Source organism: Halyomorpha halys, unplaced genomic scaffold (assembly GCF_000696795.3).
Source record: "Halyomorpha halys isolate HHAL.00 unplaced genomic scaffold, Hhal_1.1 Scaffold163.1, whole genome shotgun sequence".
Lineage (NCBI taxonomy): Eukaryota > Metazoa > Arthropoda > Insecta > Hemiptera > Pentatomidae > Halyomorpha > Halyomorpha halys.
Genome location: NW_027116712.1, coordinates 710,798 through 724,973, shown reverse-complemented (window position 1 = coordinate 724,973; position 14,176 = coordinate 710,798). Strand labels below are relative to the sequence as shown.

The window sequence follows — 14,176 nt, the reverse complement described above, 5'->3', positions numbered from 1 at the left end:
TATATGCTTTTTTGTATACTTTATATATTATGTGTTTGGTTTTTTTATATGTTATGTATTTTTATCTATCTATTTTATACATATATATGTATTTTTTTTTCATTTATATAATTGAACACTGGGTATGTATATGAGTGGGTTGTTGGCGTTGATGACCGGTGGGTTTTACGCCTTAATTTCTTAATAAACAAACAAACAAACTATTCAAGCAAAGCAGTGGTATGTCAAGTATTAACTGGGGGGTCTGTTTGTTTCTTGAACAAATCGACATCTGTTATCTACAGGAAGCTCCAATAATGCGAAGAATCTAAAATCTAGTACTTTTTTTGCCCTTTGTAGGAGTGATATCTAAATTATTCAAGAAGTTGTTTATTTTAGTTATGTTTTTTAGGTTGTGTACATGTGTCCGACAATAGTCTTAAAAGTTTTAGTGAAAAACTGCTTCAAATTGATACCAGTAATCTTGGGCAGTTGATAAATGTAGATGTCCAAAATAGGCTGAGCTATGATTCAACAAATGATTTGGCACCAAAAAAGTATGTATAGAATTTTTTTATTATCTTATGCTTGAACATACAATGAATTGATGCTATCTAGTGACAGATATGCTATTTTAAATCTTCTTGAATTGCAGGCTTAAATGTTACTTTTATATTTAGACTTACTAACAATAGGTTTTATTTTAATTTTAGTAACAGTGCAGTGTGCTCAAGGAATGTGCATTGTCTTTAATTTTTGTTGATTATTTAAATTTGTAGGAATATTTGTTGATAATATAGTGTGTTAGTACATAATATCTTAGTTGAATGTTTGTAAATGTTTTGTATAAATTAAATAGTTAGTAATAGCAGATTATCCAATAACAATTTCTTTTGTAAATGCTTCTAGATTTCCCTATCTATTTTTATTTTTTTGTTAGCTCTACAAACCTTTGGCCGCCCAAACCAGCCTTCTCCACGCCTGCCTATCTTGGGCTATTGCTTTCCAGTTTTCTGAATGTATCTCTTTCGCATCTGATCTCTTGCCTACTATACTGGCATTCATTGTTGTGTAGAGGCGTCCTGATGGACTGCTTCCAGCCACATATCCCGCCCATTTTAACCTCCTTGCCTTCATATCATAAGATATTGATTGACCAGTCTCTGCAAGAAGTTTATTTCTTCTCCTCTATGTGTTAAGGCTCTGATCCCAGATCGCTCCTGTAATTGTATGGAGGACTTTCCATTCAAATCTCTCGATTCTGCTTTCTAGGGTACATGTTAGAGTTTCGGAGCAGTATATTAGAGCTGGCTTTATCATGGGATTGTACACCTTAAGTTTTAAATTTTTAGAGATTTTTGGGGATTTCAGTATTCTTGACTGACAGAAGAAGGCTCTGTTTGCGCTTGTTATAAACTGTTCTATCTCAGTCTGTTGGTCATTTATTGATGTTATTTAGGAGCTGAGGTTTTTGAAACTGTTTACTTTTGGAAACAATATGTCATCCACACAAACTAAGTCATTAGGGTGGATTTTTTGGCTTATAATCATATATTTTGTTTCATTACTTCTTTTTACTTGTTACTTCCAGTCTGATTTCCTCTGCTTCTCTTAATAGATTCTTTGTGAATCTTTCCATTTCATCTTGGTTACTTCCTAGGACCACAATGTCGTCCACATACGCCAGGACTTTATGTTTCATTCCGACGTGCATCCCACCATTCTCGCGTGATGTTCTTCTAACCACTTTTTCTAGAGCTAGGTTGAAAAGCATTATTGAGAGTCCATCTCCTTGCTTCAGACCTGTTCTGACTTCAAAGGCTTCTGATACTTATCTTTGTTTGAGGACTCTATATTTAGGATTATCCATTCACGCTTTTGTTAGTCTTACCAGCTTCCCGGGAATTCCCATCTCAGTCATGATCTTCCAAAGACAGTTTCTGTCTACAGAATCATAGGCTGCTTTGAAATTGACCAATAAGGCATGCTCATCCTGATGTACTTTCCATAATTTTTTTTTTAATTATCCATGTTTCAAGTATCTGTTTCAGGACAAAGATGTGGTCTAACATACTCTTTACTCTTCTAAACCATACTTGGTGGTCACCTATTATATTCTTGTAATACTGTGATATGCGATTTAGCTGGATGTTATTCATTATCATGTAGTCTGCCAGAAGGAGTGTTATGCCTTTGTAATTGCCACACTCATATCTGCAGCCTTTCTGTAGGATAGGACAGATCATTCCTGTGTTCAAGGTCTCTGGTGTTATTTCCTTTTCCCATATTTTTTGGATTAGTTCCAAAAAGCTTGGATTTTACAGGTTCTCCTCCATCTTTGAACAGCTCCGATGGTAGGCTGTCTATTCCTGGGGTCTTCCTTCTTTTAAGTCTGTCGATAGCTATTTCAACATCAAGAATATCCGGTTTTTCCTCCTCTAGTGGGTCGAGGTCCTCGGCATGATCCATGTCCTCGTCATTCATTGGCTCTCCTTGATTCAGAAGCGCCTGGAAATGTTCTGTCCAGATGTTTATTATTTTTTCTTTAGATTCCGTCATTTTGCCATCTTTTCTTGGCAATTGTGTATTTCCCACTCTACACCCCACCCTTTCTTTCTTTTTTTAATAATTATTTTATAAATTATGTACTTGTGAATAATAAATATCCATGCATAAAGATTTTTTTATCACTCTACGACACAGAATATCGCAGAAACGCTTCACATATCTCATGCAAGTGTCTCAAATTATTTGTTTCTCATAATTGCAAAGACACAGTTTTCCATCACGATAACGCCCGTCCTCACATGTCTTTGCAGACCCAGCAGAAATTATTGGAGTTTGGCTGGGATGTGATCCCCCACCCACCTTATTCACCAGATCTTGCCCCAACTGATTTTCACTTATTTTGGGCCCTTCGAAACTCTCTTAAAGGGAAACACTTTACTTCACTCTAGTACTGCAAAACGCACATAGAGGAGTTCATTGCCCAAAACTCTGAGAAGTTCTGGGAAGATGGAATTAAAAAATTACCTGGGAGATGGCATCATGTAGTAGATCAAAATGGGTCATATATAATTGATTAAAAATATTTACAAGAATCTGAAGTTTTTATTAAGTAACAAACACTACGAACTTATTTCACAACCCAATATTATTCAAAGAGGTCAGTTTTCCAAATATGTTTAAGAAACGTATAAATTTCAAGTAATTAATCCTATACTTCTCGTTGGTTGGAAAGGATATAATGGGCTGGAACATTACTGGATTGAAGAACCTCTTTAATTATTTTATTTACTCTTGCATTACTGTTACTGTTATTTTAATGATTCCGAGGTACTGGTCTATCTCGATCAGGTCATGTCTTGTGATTGATGTTATTATTCTATAAGGATGATAAAGAGGCTGTTTTCCAATACTTTCACGTCCCTCAGAATTTTTTGTATCAGTAGAACAGCCTGATCTCTCAGAGGGTTAAATACCATAACTGGTAATCCTCATAAAATTTCTGTTAATCCCCTCTGTCAAAAATAATTTGATTGCCAAATGATTTAGAAAAATATTTATATACACATTAACACCTTTACCATTCACAAACTAATACTTTTTTTTTTATAGCTTATTTAATTTACAGAAAGAATTATTTTCTGTTTCAACCATTTCAAAATTAATGAAGCTATATGATAACTATGATCTTAATGCCTTTCATAATGAACTTATCACAGCAGAAGAAAGAAGAGAAGAAGAGGCTTTACTTGAGGCATTTTTGAATTCTACTGTTATGACTGAAACCAAAAATTTTTTACAGTCTAATAGTAAGTAACTTGTATGTCATTTTTATTATTGTTATTTTAAAATTATTTCTAGAATTTATAAAAATTATCTTATAGTTTTATTGCTTTCTCAACTTGACTTACTAGGGGAGACTATGGACATGGGAATACTGATTTCAGTGAAACTTTTTTTGTTGATTCTAGGTCAAAAAATATTCAACATATGTCTGAGAATGTATATAATTTTAGCAATTTTTTGTATTTCATTCAAAGGTTATTATGTACAATCTCATAGTTTCTGTGAGTATAATAAGAAACAAATATTGCTAATTATATTAAATGAGTTAAAATGTATAAAAAATTACAAAACTGTAAGATGCTTCAGGATATAACAACGCTTAACTTTCCAAAGATTGGTAAACCACTCATGATTTTATCCAAATCTAGCATTACTGCAACCATTAAAAAATTGAATATCTGCTCTTCTCATCCATACCAATACCATTTGAATTTTGTCTTTAAAACAAAGAAAAAGTAGTTTTAAATAAAGAAAGTTTTTCACATGTTTTGTATTATGCCTCTTGTTCTACTTTGTTTGCAAAGATCTGGTTTGTGTGGTTCCACATAGTTTATAGGGTAGGAGCATAAACCATGCCTAAATTTTTTGTAAGTTGGTGAAGTCATGTTTAAGTTATTGCAGCTTACATGATTTTTGAAAAGTAATGGAAGGCTCTAGAAGGCGAAAATTTAGAAAAAAAATTTACTAAAATTGAGTAGAGCTATCTTTAAAAACAATTATTTGTATCAAGCTACATTGTAAAATGTTTTACATTACTATGAATTGCTCACTATTAGTAAATATTTTAATGGTATGAAAAGCCTGGCTCTAATTATGGGATTTCAGGTGCAGAAAGGGAAGGGAAGATTCTCTTTTATTATTTTTGGTGTTATAATCTTGAGAGATTGTAATATCCTCATTGTGCATTGTCCAATACTCGTCATAAGTAAATATTTTTAAGGTAAGAAAAGAAAGGGTCTATCACAGGGTAGGAGTAGTAGGTCAATGTCGGTTCCTAGTTTTAGTTGCCTCTTTATTTTATAGTTCATCTTGATTTAAGTAGATTTTTTTCAGTCTGCTCTACTTATTGATATATAATTTACAAGTTATATATAATAAAGTTAAAATTAGTAGATGTTTTAAAGGTAAGATAAGCCTGGCCCTAATATAAAATTTTGAATGATGAGCCGGAAGGGAAGATTCTCTCTTATTGTTTTTGCTGTGATCTCCTTCAGAGATTGTCATGTTTTGTATATGTTTGTTATTTTGCTTGTAGTTGCCTCTGAAGGTCGAAATGGTACTCATAAAATGAGTATTACTTATTAGTCTTCTTCACTCCTGGTGTTTCAGTATCATTATATTAAGCCAAAAATTTGGCTCGGTGGATTGGTGGATGGTAATGTCATATCTGAGGGGTCATTGTGGAGTGACTATGATAATAAAATTGCTGACTAGTCCCAAAGAAAAGTAGTAGATGGACAGATTTTTTTTTTTTTAGTAATTTTATCTTTGTATTTTACCTATTCTCATATTGACCTCACCGCTTACTGCTGAGTTGAGGCCTGATAAAGCCAATGTGAATTGAAACTTTGGTGTCTAATCAATTTTTTAATGCTATTTTGAGTACCCTTTTTTGAACACTACCAGGACCGCCTTCCTTCAATTATATATGGTCAACTAATAATCTTCCTATACTATTCTAGAACTTTAAATACCTATAGCATCTTTACATGTAAAACTTCAAATTTTTAGAGGGGAAAGGTTAACATTTTTTTACCTACACTGAATGCTGGCCGCACAGTGGATTGCCCTTAGTGCTATCAGTCCCCCCTTATAAAATAGATAGATAGAGTTTCTGTGAAAATGAAGGATAAATTCAGAATATAACAACAAAGGCTCATTTTGTTAATTGTTAGAGATGTTTACTGTTTCCAGAAACCATTGACAAAAAACAATCTGGTCCATTATAGAGGATTGGAAAGAGCAGATACGGAATAAAATTGATGTCCATGCCCGGAGTGGAAGGATTGAAACTTAAATTTGTACCTTGTTAGCTGGAACCTTAATATAATTGCCCATTAAGAGGGGTCTTCATTTTGAGAATTTTCATTGTGAATACTTAAAATTATTTGTTCAAAATCTGAAAAAGAGAAGACTAACAATTTTTTGTTTAACCATCTCTTCTTATCGCATTTTTCATTATTTAATTTGTTTTTGATATTTTATGCTCGATGCAATTGAACAGTTTGTCAAATTGCACAATTTTTTATTATGACCCCCTTTCTGGTAATTTCTGACATACGGCGGTTTATCTACAGTTTACCATCCTATTCTAACAGTAGTGGGAGGTTTCATTTTGTGGGACCACTACAGAAATAAAAATTGACTCCCCAGGCCAGATTTGAATCAGTACCACTGCAATCACGAGTCAGTCAAAGTTGAAGCTTAACTTGCTCAGCAACAGCTGGCCCTGTCAATTTGCACCATATTCATTCTCAAAATTCTCTTGAATTTCAAAAGATTCTCATTTAATAAGCTCCTGTTAAATGAGTATATTATAGATGAAGCTCCCAGCTGATCTCTTTAACCTAATTTGGTTGTTATTCCTCGAAACTGATCAATATTTCTTGAAAATTGGTTATTTGCTGTCACTAGAATATTTAAAATATAAACCTATACTGTCTTCTTGTGTGACCCTACTGTCCAGCTATTTACTGACTGCCAGTACTGTTTCTGTGTGCTGGGAACTATAGTAAAAGAATGCGATGTTCTCTTTATTATTACTTATTATTTTAGTCATGAATTAGTGCTACCTTATCATTGGTTATAGTAGTACAGTTTTTTTTTTGTATACTGAAACATTTAAATAAATTCTTTACTCTTTCGATAATACATGCTTTCCAGCTTGAAGCCTTGGTGGTGAGTTTCATAAACATAAGTCCGTCTGAGGTCTGAACTTTAATTAATGGGCCATGTTAGAAAGTTGGAAGAATGCATGCTATATATTTCCTATGTGAGGGAACAATTTACCAGTTTGTAGGCAAAATTAAAATTCGAGAAGAATAGAGTTAATTTTGATAAACCTCTTGAAAGATTGGAATTAATTAGAATAGGAGAATAGCAACTGATACAAGACAAGGTAATGGATTCACTCCTCAACAGCTCTAGAGGCTCCTCATCTTAATCAGTGATTATTAGAAAATTAAATTGTGTATGTATTTCCTTATGTGTGTAATGTGTGTATATATATCGATGTGTTTGTATATTTATGTTTAATCAATGAGGTTTTTAGTTAAAGAATACCTTTATACTTTTTTTTTTTTCAATATCATGCTTAACATTTTATGACAATTCTTTTGGTGATGGTTTTTCAAACAGTGAAGTATACATGGATTTTTACATGTAACTTTGTTACTGGGATGAATTTATATAATTTTTTAACCCTTTCTTCACTAGTGGATCTGGGGTGTGATGAGATATTAAGAATACTTATGATATCAGTTCAATCGTATTATTATGGCACTACGGTCCTGCAAGAACCTAGGCCTCCTCCACAACAGCCAACCAATCTACATGGTCTCTTGCTTTCTCCTTCCATCTGCCAACCTTCAAGAGCTTCAAATCCTCCACATTATCCAGCCATCTGATCTGGAGATGTCCTCTTTTCCGTTTTCCATCTGGTTTGCCATAAACCATCTTTTTGGGTATCCTTTCATCGGGCATCCTCTCAACGTGTCCTAACCATCTTAATCTTGCACTTTTAATTAATGCCACGATGCTGGGTTTCCTATACAAATTTATCAGTTTCTCATTCCTTCTTCTCCAAATTCTATTCTCCGAGACTCCTCCCCATATCCTTCTCAATACCTTTCTCTCCCAGGAGTTGAGCATCTGTTCTGCTTTTCTTGTCAGGGGCCATGTTTCTCCCCCATAGAGGGGACTACTGGCCTTATGATGGTTTTGTAAATGACCATTCTCATCCTTTTAGAGAGAGCTCTAAAATTCAGTATTTTCTGCAGTGAGAAATAACATTTATTTCCTGCTGCTATTCTGGCCTCTATTTCGCTCTCTACTTTGTTATCATCTGTAACCAGGCTTCCCAGGTACTTAAACTGGTTTACAGAAGTGAAGCTGTGGTCTCTGAACGTCACTTTGCTATTCTCTTCTTTATCCTCTCTTGAGCTTTTCATGTACACCGCCTTATCTTTATTCACCTTAAGGTCCAATTCATATGCTGCTTCTTCGAATTCCTGGAATGTTCGTTTTAATGCTGCTTGGGTTCTTGTGGCTATAACTACATCATCTGCATATGCTAAATGTTGAGACAGGCTATTGTAAATGGTCCCTCCTGGATTAGTTCTGATGGAACGAATAGCCACTTCTAATGCTATATTAAATAGAAGAAGAGCCAGAGGATCCCCCTGTCTCAAGCCATTCTCCACAGAAAATTCCTGGGACACCGAATTTCTAAGCTTAATTCGGGAGGTAGTGTTCGTTAGAGTCATTTTTACCAGCCTGACTAGTTTTTTTGGTATGCCTACCTTTACCAAGGCGTTTAAAACTTCCTTTCTGTCCACACTGTCATACGCTTACTTGAAGTCCACGAATAGCAGATGTAGGTCTATGTTATACTCATAGCACTTTTTCATTGCCTGCCTCAGGGTGAATATCTGGTCTACTGTCAATCTACCAGGCCGGAACCCTCCCTGATATTCTCCTATAGTATTTTCCATGAAATTGGACACTCTTTTAGGTAGAAGCACTGCCAGTATTTTATAAGTTGTGCTTAGTAGAGCAATGCCTCTATAATTATCACATGTCAGCTTGTCTTCTTTCTTGTGTATAGGACATATTGCTGCTCTTGTCCAATCTTCTGGCATTTTTTCATCTGTCCATATCTCCCAAATCAAATCATAAATTGCTTCCCACAAATCACTGCCTCTATATTTCATCATCTCTGGAGTTATCTCGTCAAGAACTGGCGACTTATGGTTTCTCAATGATTTAATTATCTCAATAATTTCTTCCTTCTCAGGAGCTTCCACTTCTTCTGCACCATCCTGCTCCTTACCTAGGAGTTCATCTAGATTTAAGCTTTCATCAGCTCTTTTCTCAGTGGCTCTTGTGTTTAGCAATTTACTAAAATACTGGCTCCACCTTTCAAGAATTGACGTTTTTTCGCCAATCAGGTCACCTTCTTTCCCTTTACATAATCCAGAGTTGGCTTGGAATCCCTTTTTTATTTCTTTTACACCTTTGTGAAACTTTCTGGATTCTTTTTTCTCCCAGGATTCTTGCAACTTTTTAAGGTTTTCCTTTTCCTGTGCTCTCTTCTTCTGCCTACATAGTTTTTTGGCTCCTCTCCTCTTGGTCAAAAATTCCCGTACACTTCCTCTGGTATTTCTTTTTAACATGTTTAACCCTGCCCTATTTCTTTCTTCCAGAGCTATCCTACACTCTTCATCAAACCATTCGTTTCTGGGAGCTGGTTCTTTCTTCCCTAGTACATCACTTGCACTTTCTATCACAACATTTTTCAGTTTTTTCCATCTATCATTTATATTTGTGTTATGTACAATGTCATTTTCTCTCAGTCGTTCCCTTATTTTATTTTTGAATCCTGCTATTTCACTCTAGCAGCTTTTCCGAGTTGTAGGCATGTACTCTATCCAATGTAGTGCACCTTCTCATACCCAGCTTTTGTCGATACCAGACTCTTACCATGTGGTGATCAGTGTCACAGTCAGCTCCTCTATATGACTTTACATTTCTGATATCTGATGCATGTCTAACCTCCATGAGAACATGAGGTTGAGAACATCTATTTAGTTTCTGGTCAGGCCATCCGGCAAGATCCATGTCTCTTTATGTATTTCTTTATTTGGGAATTTAGTGCTACTAATAACCCGTCCCTTTTCCATTGCAAAGTTAATTATGCGATGGCCATTATCATTTGAGTAGTCATGTTTACTCTCTCTGCCTATAGTAGGTCTGAATGCCACTTCTTTTCCTATCTTAGCGTTCAAGTCACCTATGATAATTTTTACATCGTGCCTCGGGATTGAGTCATATTCTCTTTCCAATGTCTCATAGAAAATATCCTTCTCCTCCTCTTCCCTGTCTTCTGTAGGGGCATGTACGCACGTAATTGTTATTTTGAAAAACCTTCCTTTAAGTCGCACTGTACAAATTCTTTCACTGATCAGTTTATACTGTAATATTGTGTGCTTAATAGATTTTCTTATCATGAAGCCTGTCCCACATACATTTGCATTGTGTCCACTATTAATAAGCAGATATTTTTCTAATTCTATCGTCATATCTCTCCAACGTATCTCCTATAGACCAGCTACCTCAACTTAATATTTATGAAGCTTACTCTCTAATCTCTTGCTTGAACCTGGTTGATTTAATCCTCTTACATTCCAAGAAGCAATATTAAGTCCATATTTCCTTGCCGGGGTCAAATACCTTGTGTGACTGTCCGTATATCCGAGGCTGTGTGTTGTTTTCTGAACTTGTAAGTTGTTTGTGGTTGGTGGGTAGTTAACCCACTGAACCAACCCTCCTCCTTTATCTGGGCTTGGGACCGGCAACTAACTCCTTGGGAGCCAGCAGGCGGAGTTCAATTGTATTATAGAACTCACAATTTTTTTTTCTGTTAATTTTAATCTTGAAACAGCCTTGTTAACAACAAAAACTAATCAAAACTTTTTGTTTTCACCATATTTCTGTAGTAGTTTTATAACATTTTTATTGGAGGAATTGGCATGGTTTTCAGTGTAAATTAATAAATTTGTATTCAGAAGTGTGTCACAGGGCCTATTACTTCTATACTATTTTCTTTGTTTAAACATACTCAGTATTATGAAAGGTGATTAATTTAGGAGAAATCATGTGTTTTCTCTGTCGATAGGTTTTCCCTGTATACTATACAACAGCAGTGCGCCATTAAGTGAAAAGTTCATTAACCCCATGTAAGTTTTACTTACAAACATATATATTTTTACAATCAGGACAACTGTTTTGTTTTGGATTCAATTTTTTCCCTCTATTATGAGAATTTTTGATATCAGGGAATGATTTATCCTTTTCGTGATGTTCGGTACCTATCTCTCTCTCTTTATATATACTATATATAATATTTTCCATGATATTTCTGGGTGACATTTGCAAACCTGGAAGAACTTGTGTTTCCCTATCCCATTGACCACCTTTATGTCTCGGACCTCTATGGTTCTCATTGTGAATATTAATGTGAATTTTTAAACTTAATCCACTACTACCTCACTCCACATTCATTCTTTATTTTTGTTTCCGCTCTCCTCTCTTAGTTGCTGGTGAATTTTAATTGGTTTGTGTTTTCTTGCCAATAATAGCCTCATCACTAACAGCATCTCACAACTTGCAATCTTTTCCATTGAAGCACATATGTAATGTAATATTCCAAAAATCAACTTTACTTAGATTTATAAAAGGTGCTAGAACTCTAGAATACCAGCTGAATTGTCTTAAACCTAATAAAAAAAAAATTCTACCAACATGCATACGTACATTTTTATTTTTTCTATTGCCTCTTTTTTTTAATAGTAATCATTTTTTTTTAGACTTGATACCAAAGAATGATAGTGCTTTTAAAAAAATGCTGGCTGATTTATGGTTTACACCTTATTCACGAGGAAAGAAGAAAGTTGGATCATCAGCATTTGAGCATATATTTTTAGCTGAATTGAAAAATAATGAACTAGTAGGTTTACACAATTGGTTATATTTTAGCCATGAAGAAAATAGAGGTAATTTGAACTATTTGGGTTGGCTGAAGAAACTTTTCTTTCCTAATAAGGTAAGTTTACATTCTTATTTAATGTAAATACTTATTTTGTAAATTATTTGCTCAGTGATCTGAATTTTATTATTAAATCAGCTTCACCTATATTTATATTAATTGCAGTAAACAAGTCTGGTAATACACTAGACACAGCCCAAATTGTATATACCATGGTGGGTTAACGACACATCGAAATCAATTTAATACTAAGTTGTAAGGTAGAGGAAGTATTGTATTTTAATTTTTTATAAAATTACTATCTTTACTTAATGGTTCATTTTGTTCTCCTGTATTTTGGTACCTCTCTTAACCGCTACTCGAACCATCTTCCTAAAAATCAATTAGATATGATCAACTATTAATCTTACAATGAGAATTTATTACATTTGCCAAGTATATCGCAATATTAAAATTGATAAGAATTTTTCAAAAAAAGTATTTTAAAAATTAATGCTCCTTTTCTAAAAAGTTTTCAAGACTTTTGACAGAAAAAATAACTCAGGAATTTTTATAGATCTTCTCAAAATGTAAAAGATTAATAAGGATTTTATCAATTCAGAATAGTAATACTTGTTTTCAAAATGCAATTGGTAGATTTAGCTCGTGAAGATTTATGGAAATCAAAATTCATACTATACCTGGTAGGGTTTGTCAGGAGGATCAACAGATTAAGCATTTGTAGAAGTTCGGCATTTGGTGTTCTAAACATCTTTGGCTTAACATACATATGTTAAAAAAATAATTTCCAGCCTTATGGAAAATAAATTGAAAAAACAATTATCTAAGCGATGAGAACTTTGATTCATGTTTGAAAATAAAAACTATTTATGTTCCTAATATTGTAAAACTCTCTGGAAATGACAATTACCCTCATAAATTAAAGTGCATACTACTAATTATTAATGAATATATTATTTACGTAAATGTATGTATGGCAGTTTATTAATTTATTTCAATATACTATGAATTTATATTATGATATAATATAATATATTATAACGTTTCATGCCTAAACTTTTGAATAGATTAGATAGTTTGATCATACTCACTCTTAGTATTTTAAAGTTATCAATTAATTTTTTTTTTTTTAGCATGGTACTGGTGTACTGAAGTTAAAGTATTCTTGGGGTAAATCAGTTAAGCATGCTGGAACTATTTTTATTGGTACTAGTCCAGAGTTTGAAATGTCTTTGTATACTGTTTGTTTTCTTGCAAGACCAAATGATAAATGCCATATTACGTTGGACGGAAAACAACTTCATATACAAACTTATCCTTTTGTTTACCAAGGCAAAACATTGATTAGTAGTGCTTATCCAGTAATTTAATGTTTACTTTTAAGTATCATTAATTATTTAAATATTATGTAAATTATAAATTCTCCATACTAAATTGTTTGTAATTTATCTTTATCAGTGTTTGCATCTTAGATGGGATTTTAAATGTTATTGGATGTGAAAAAATACACATCCGCTGGATTGTAATGGCATTGGCAGGATAAATTAAAGTTTTAACTGCATGTAATTATAATTTGCATCATTATTAACCCTTTGATGGTTACATTGGAATCAATGATGGGTGTCAATTTTTTTTGTTTAATATAGTATAATAAAACAGATAATTATAATTCTTTACTGTTCAACTTTAGGAATAAATAATTGTATTTCATTTTCTTATTCTTATAAGAAGCCTGTTTATATTCTGTAAATATGTGAATTGTGAAAATCATTGCTTTGCAGTGTGCTGTAAATAAAATGGTCATTTACTCAGAAAAATACCAAATAATTGTTGGAATTAATGAGGTGACCAAAAACAATTTGAAGTAACACTAAATGAAACTCTGAAAATACTCATTTCCTTTGTGATATGCTAGAACTAAAATAATTATTTTCTATCTATTGTAAGACCATAACGAATTAACTCATATTTCATTATCATCTGTATTTATTTTATTTTTTTAAACTAGTTCTTGATTTAATATGTACCTAATGTTAAATATAATTTTATTTTTTATTTTTGTAATGTTACTTTTTTAAAAATAAAAGTAATAAAATAAATTTGATTCATTTCAAATGACCCTTTATCACAACCGTCTTTTATGTACCAAAGTGCATTTACTATTGTGTTAATTAAAAAAAAATGCTTTGCACTCGCAAAAAAGTAAAGGTTTACTTTTTTCCTTAAGCAATAGGTGCCATTAAGAATAAAAAATAAGATAATTTTGAGTATCGCAGTGTCCAAGGTAGCAGATTAGAGAGAAGAACTGTATCCCAAATGTAAAACTGATTTAGCTACCATTCAGGAAATTCTGTGGCCTCTCTTATTACCAGATTTTAGGCAATCAATCCCTGAATTTGCTTATATGCCTGAGAGGGATGCTAAATAATTACATCATTTGTACCCTTCCCAGAGACTCAGATAATATAGAAAAATATAGCCCTTACAACTTGCTTGGAAGGTCTTTCATGTTCAAAATATAACATGAAAACTATTTCTGGCAACTTAAATGCTAAAAATTGGTGGGGAGAGTATAAGAAA

The 14,176-nt window shown here is 33.2% G+C and overlaps 1 protein-coding gene across 1 annotated transcript in view; it reads left to right on the top strand.

Moving 5' to 3' along the window:
* LOC106678828 (endoribonuclease CG2145) overlaps window positions 1-13,695 on the top strand; it is a 14,736-nt gene extending 1,041 nt beyond the window's left edge. The window contains exons 2-5 of the mRNA XM_014417602.3: window positions 392-536; window positions 3,598-3,794; window positions 11,418-11,653; window positions 12,730-13,695. Coding sequence (XP_014273088.1) covers window positions 392-536; window positions 3,598-3,794; window positions 11,418-11,653; window positions 12,730-12,966 — 815 coding nt within the window. The 3' untranslated portion in view covers window positions 12,967-13,695. The remainder of the gene's footprint in view (window positions 1-391; window positions 537-3,597; window positions 3,795-11,417; window positions 11,654-12,729) is intronic.
* The last annotated feature ends 481 nt before the right edge of the window (window positions 13,696-14,176 follow it).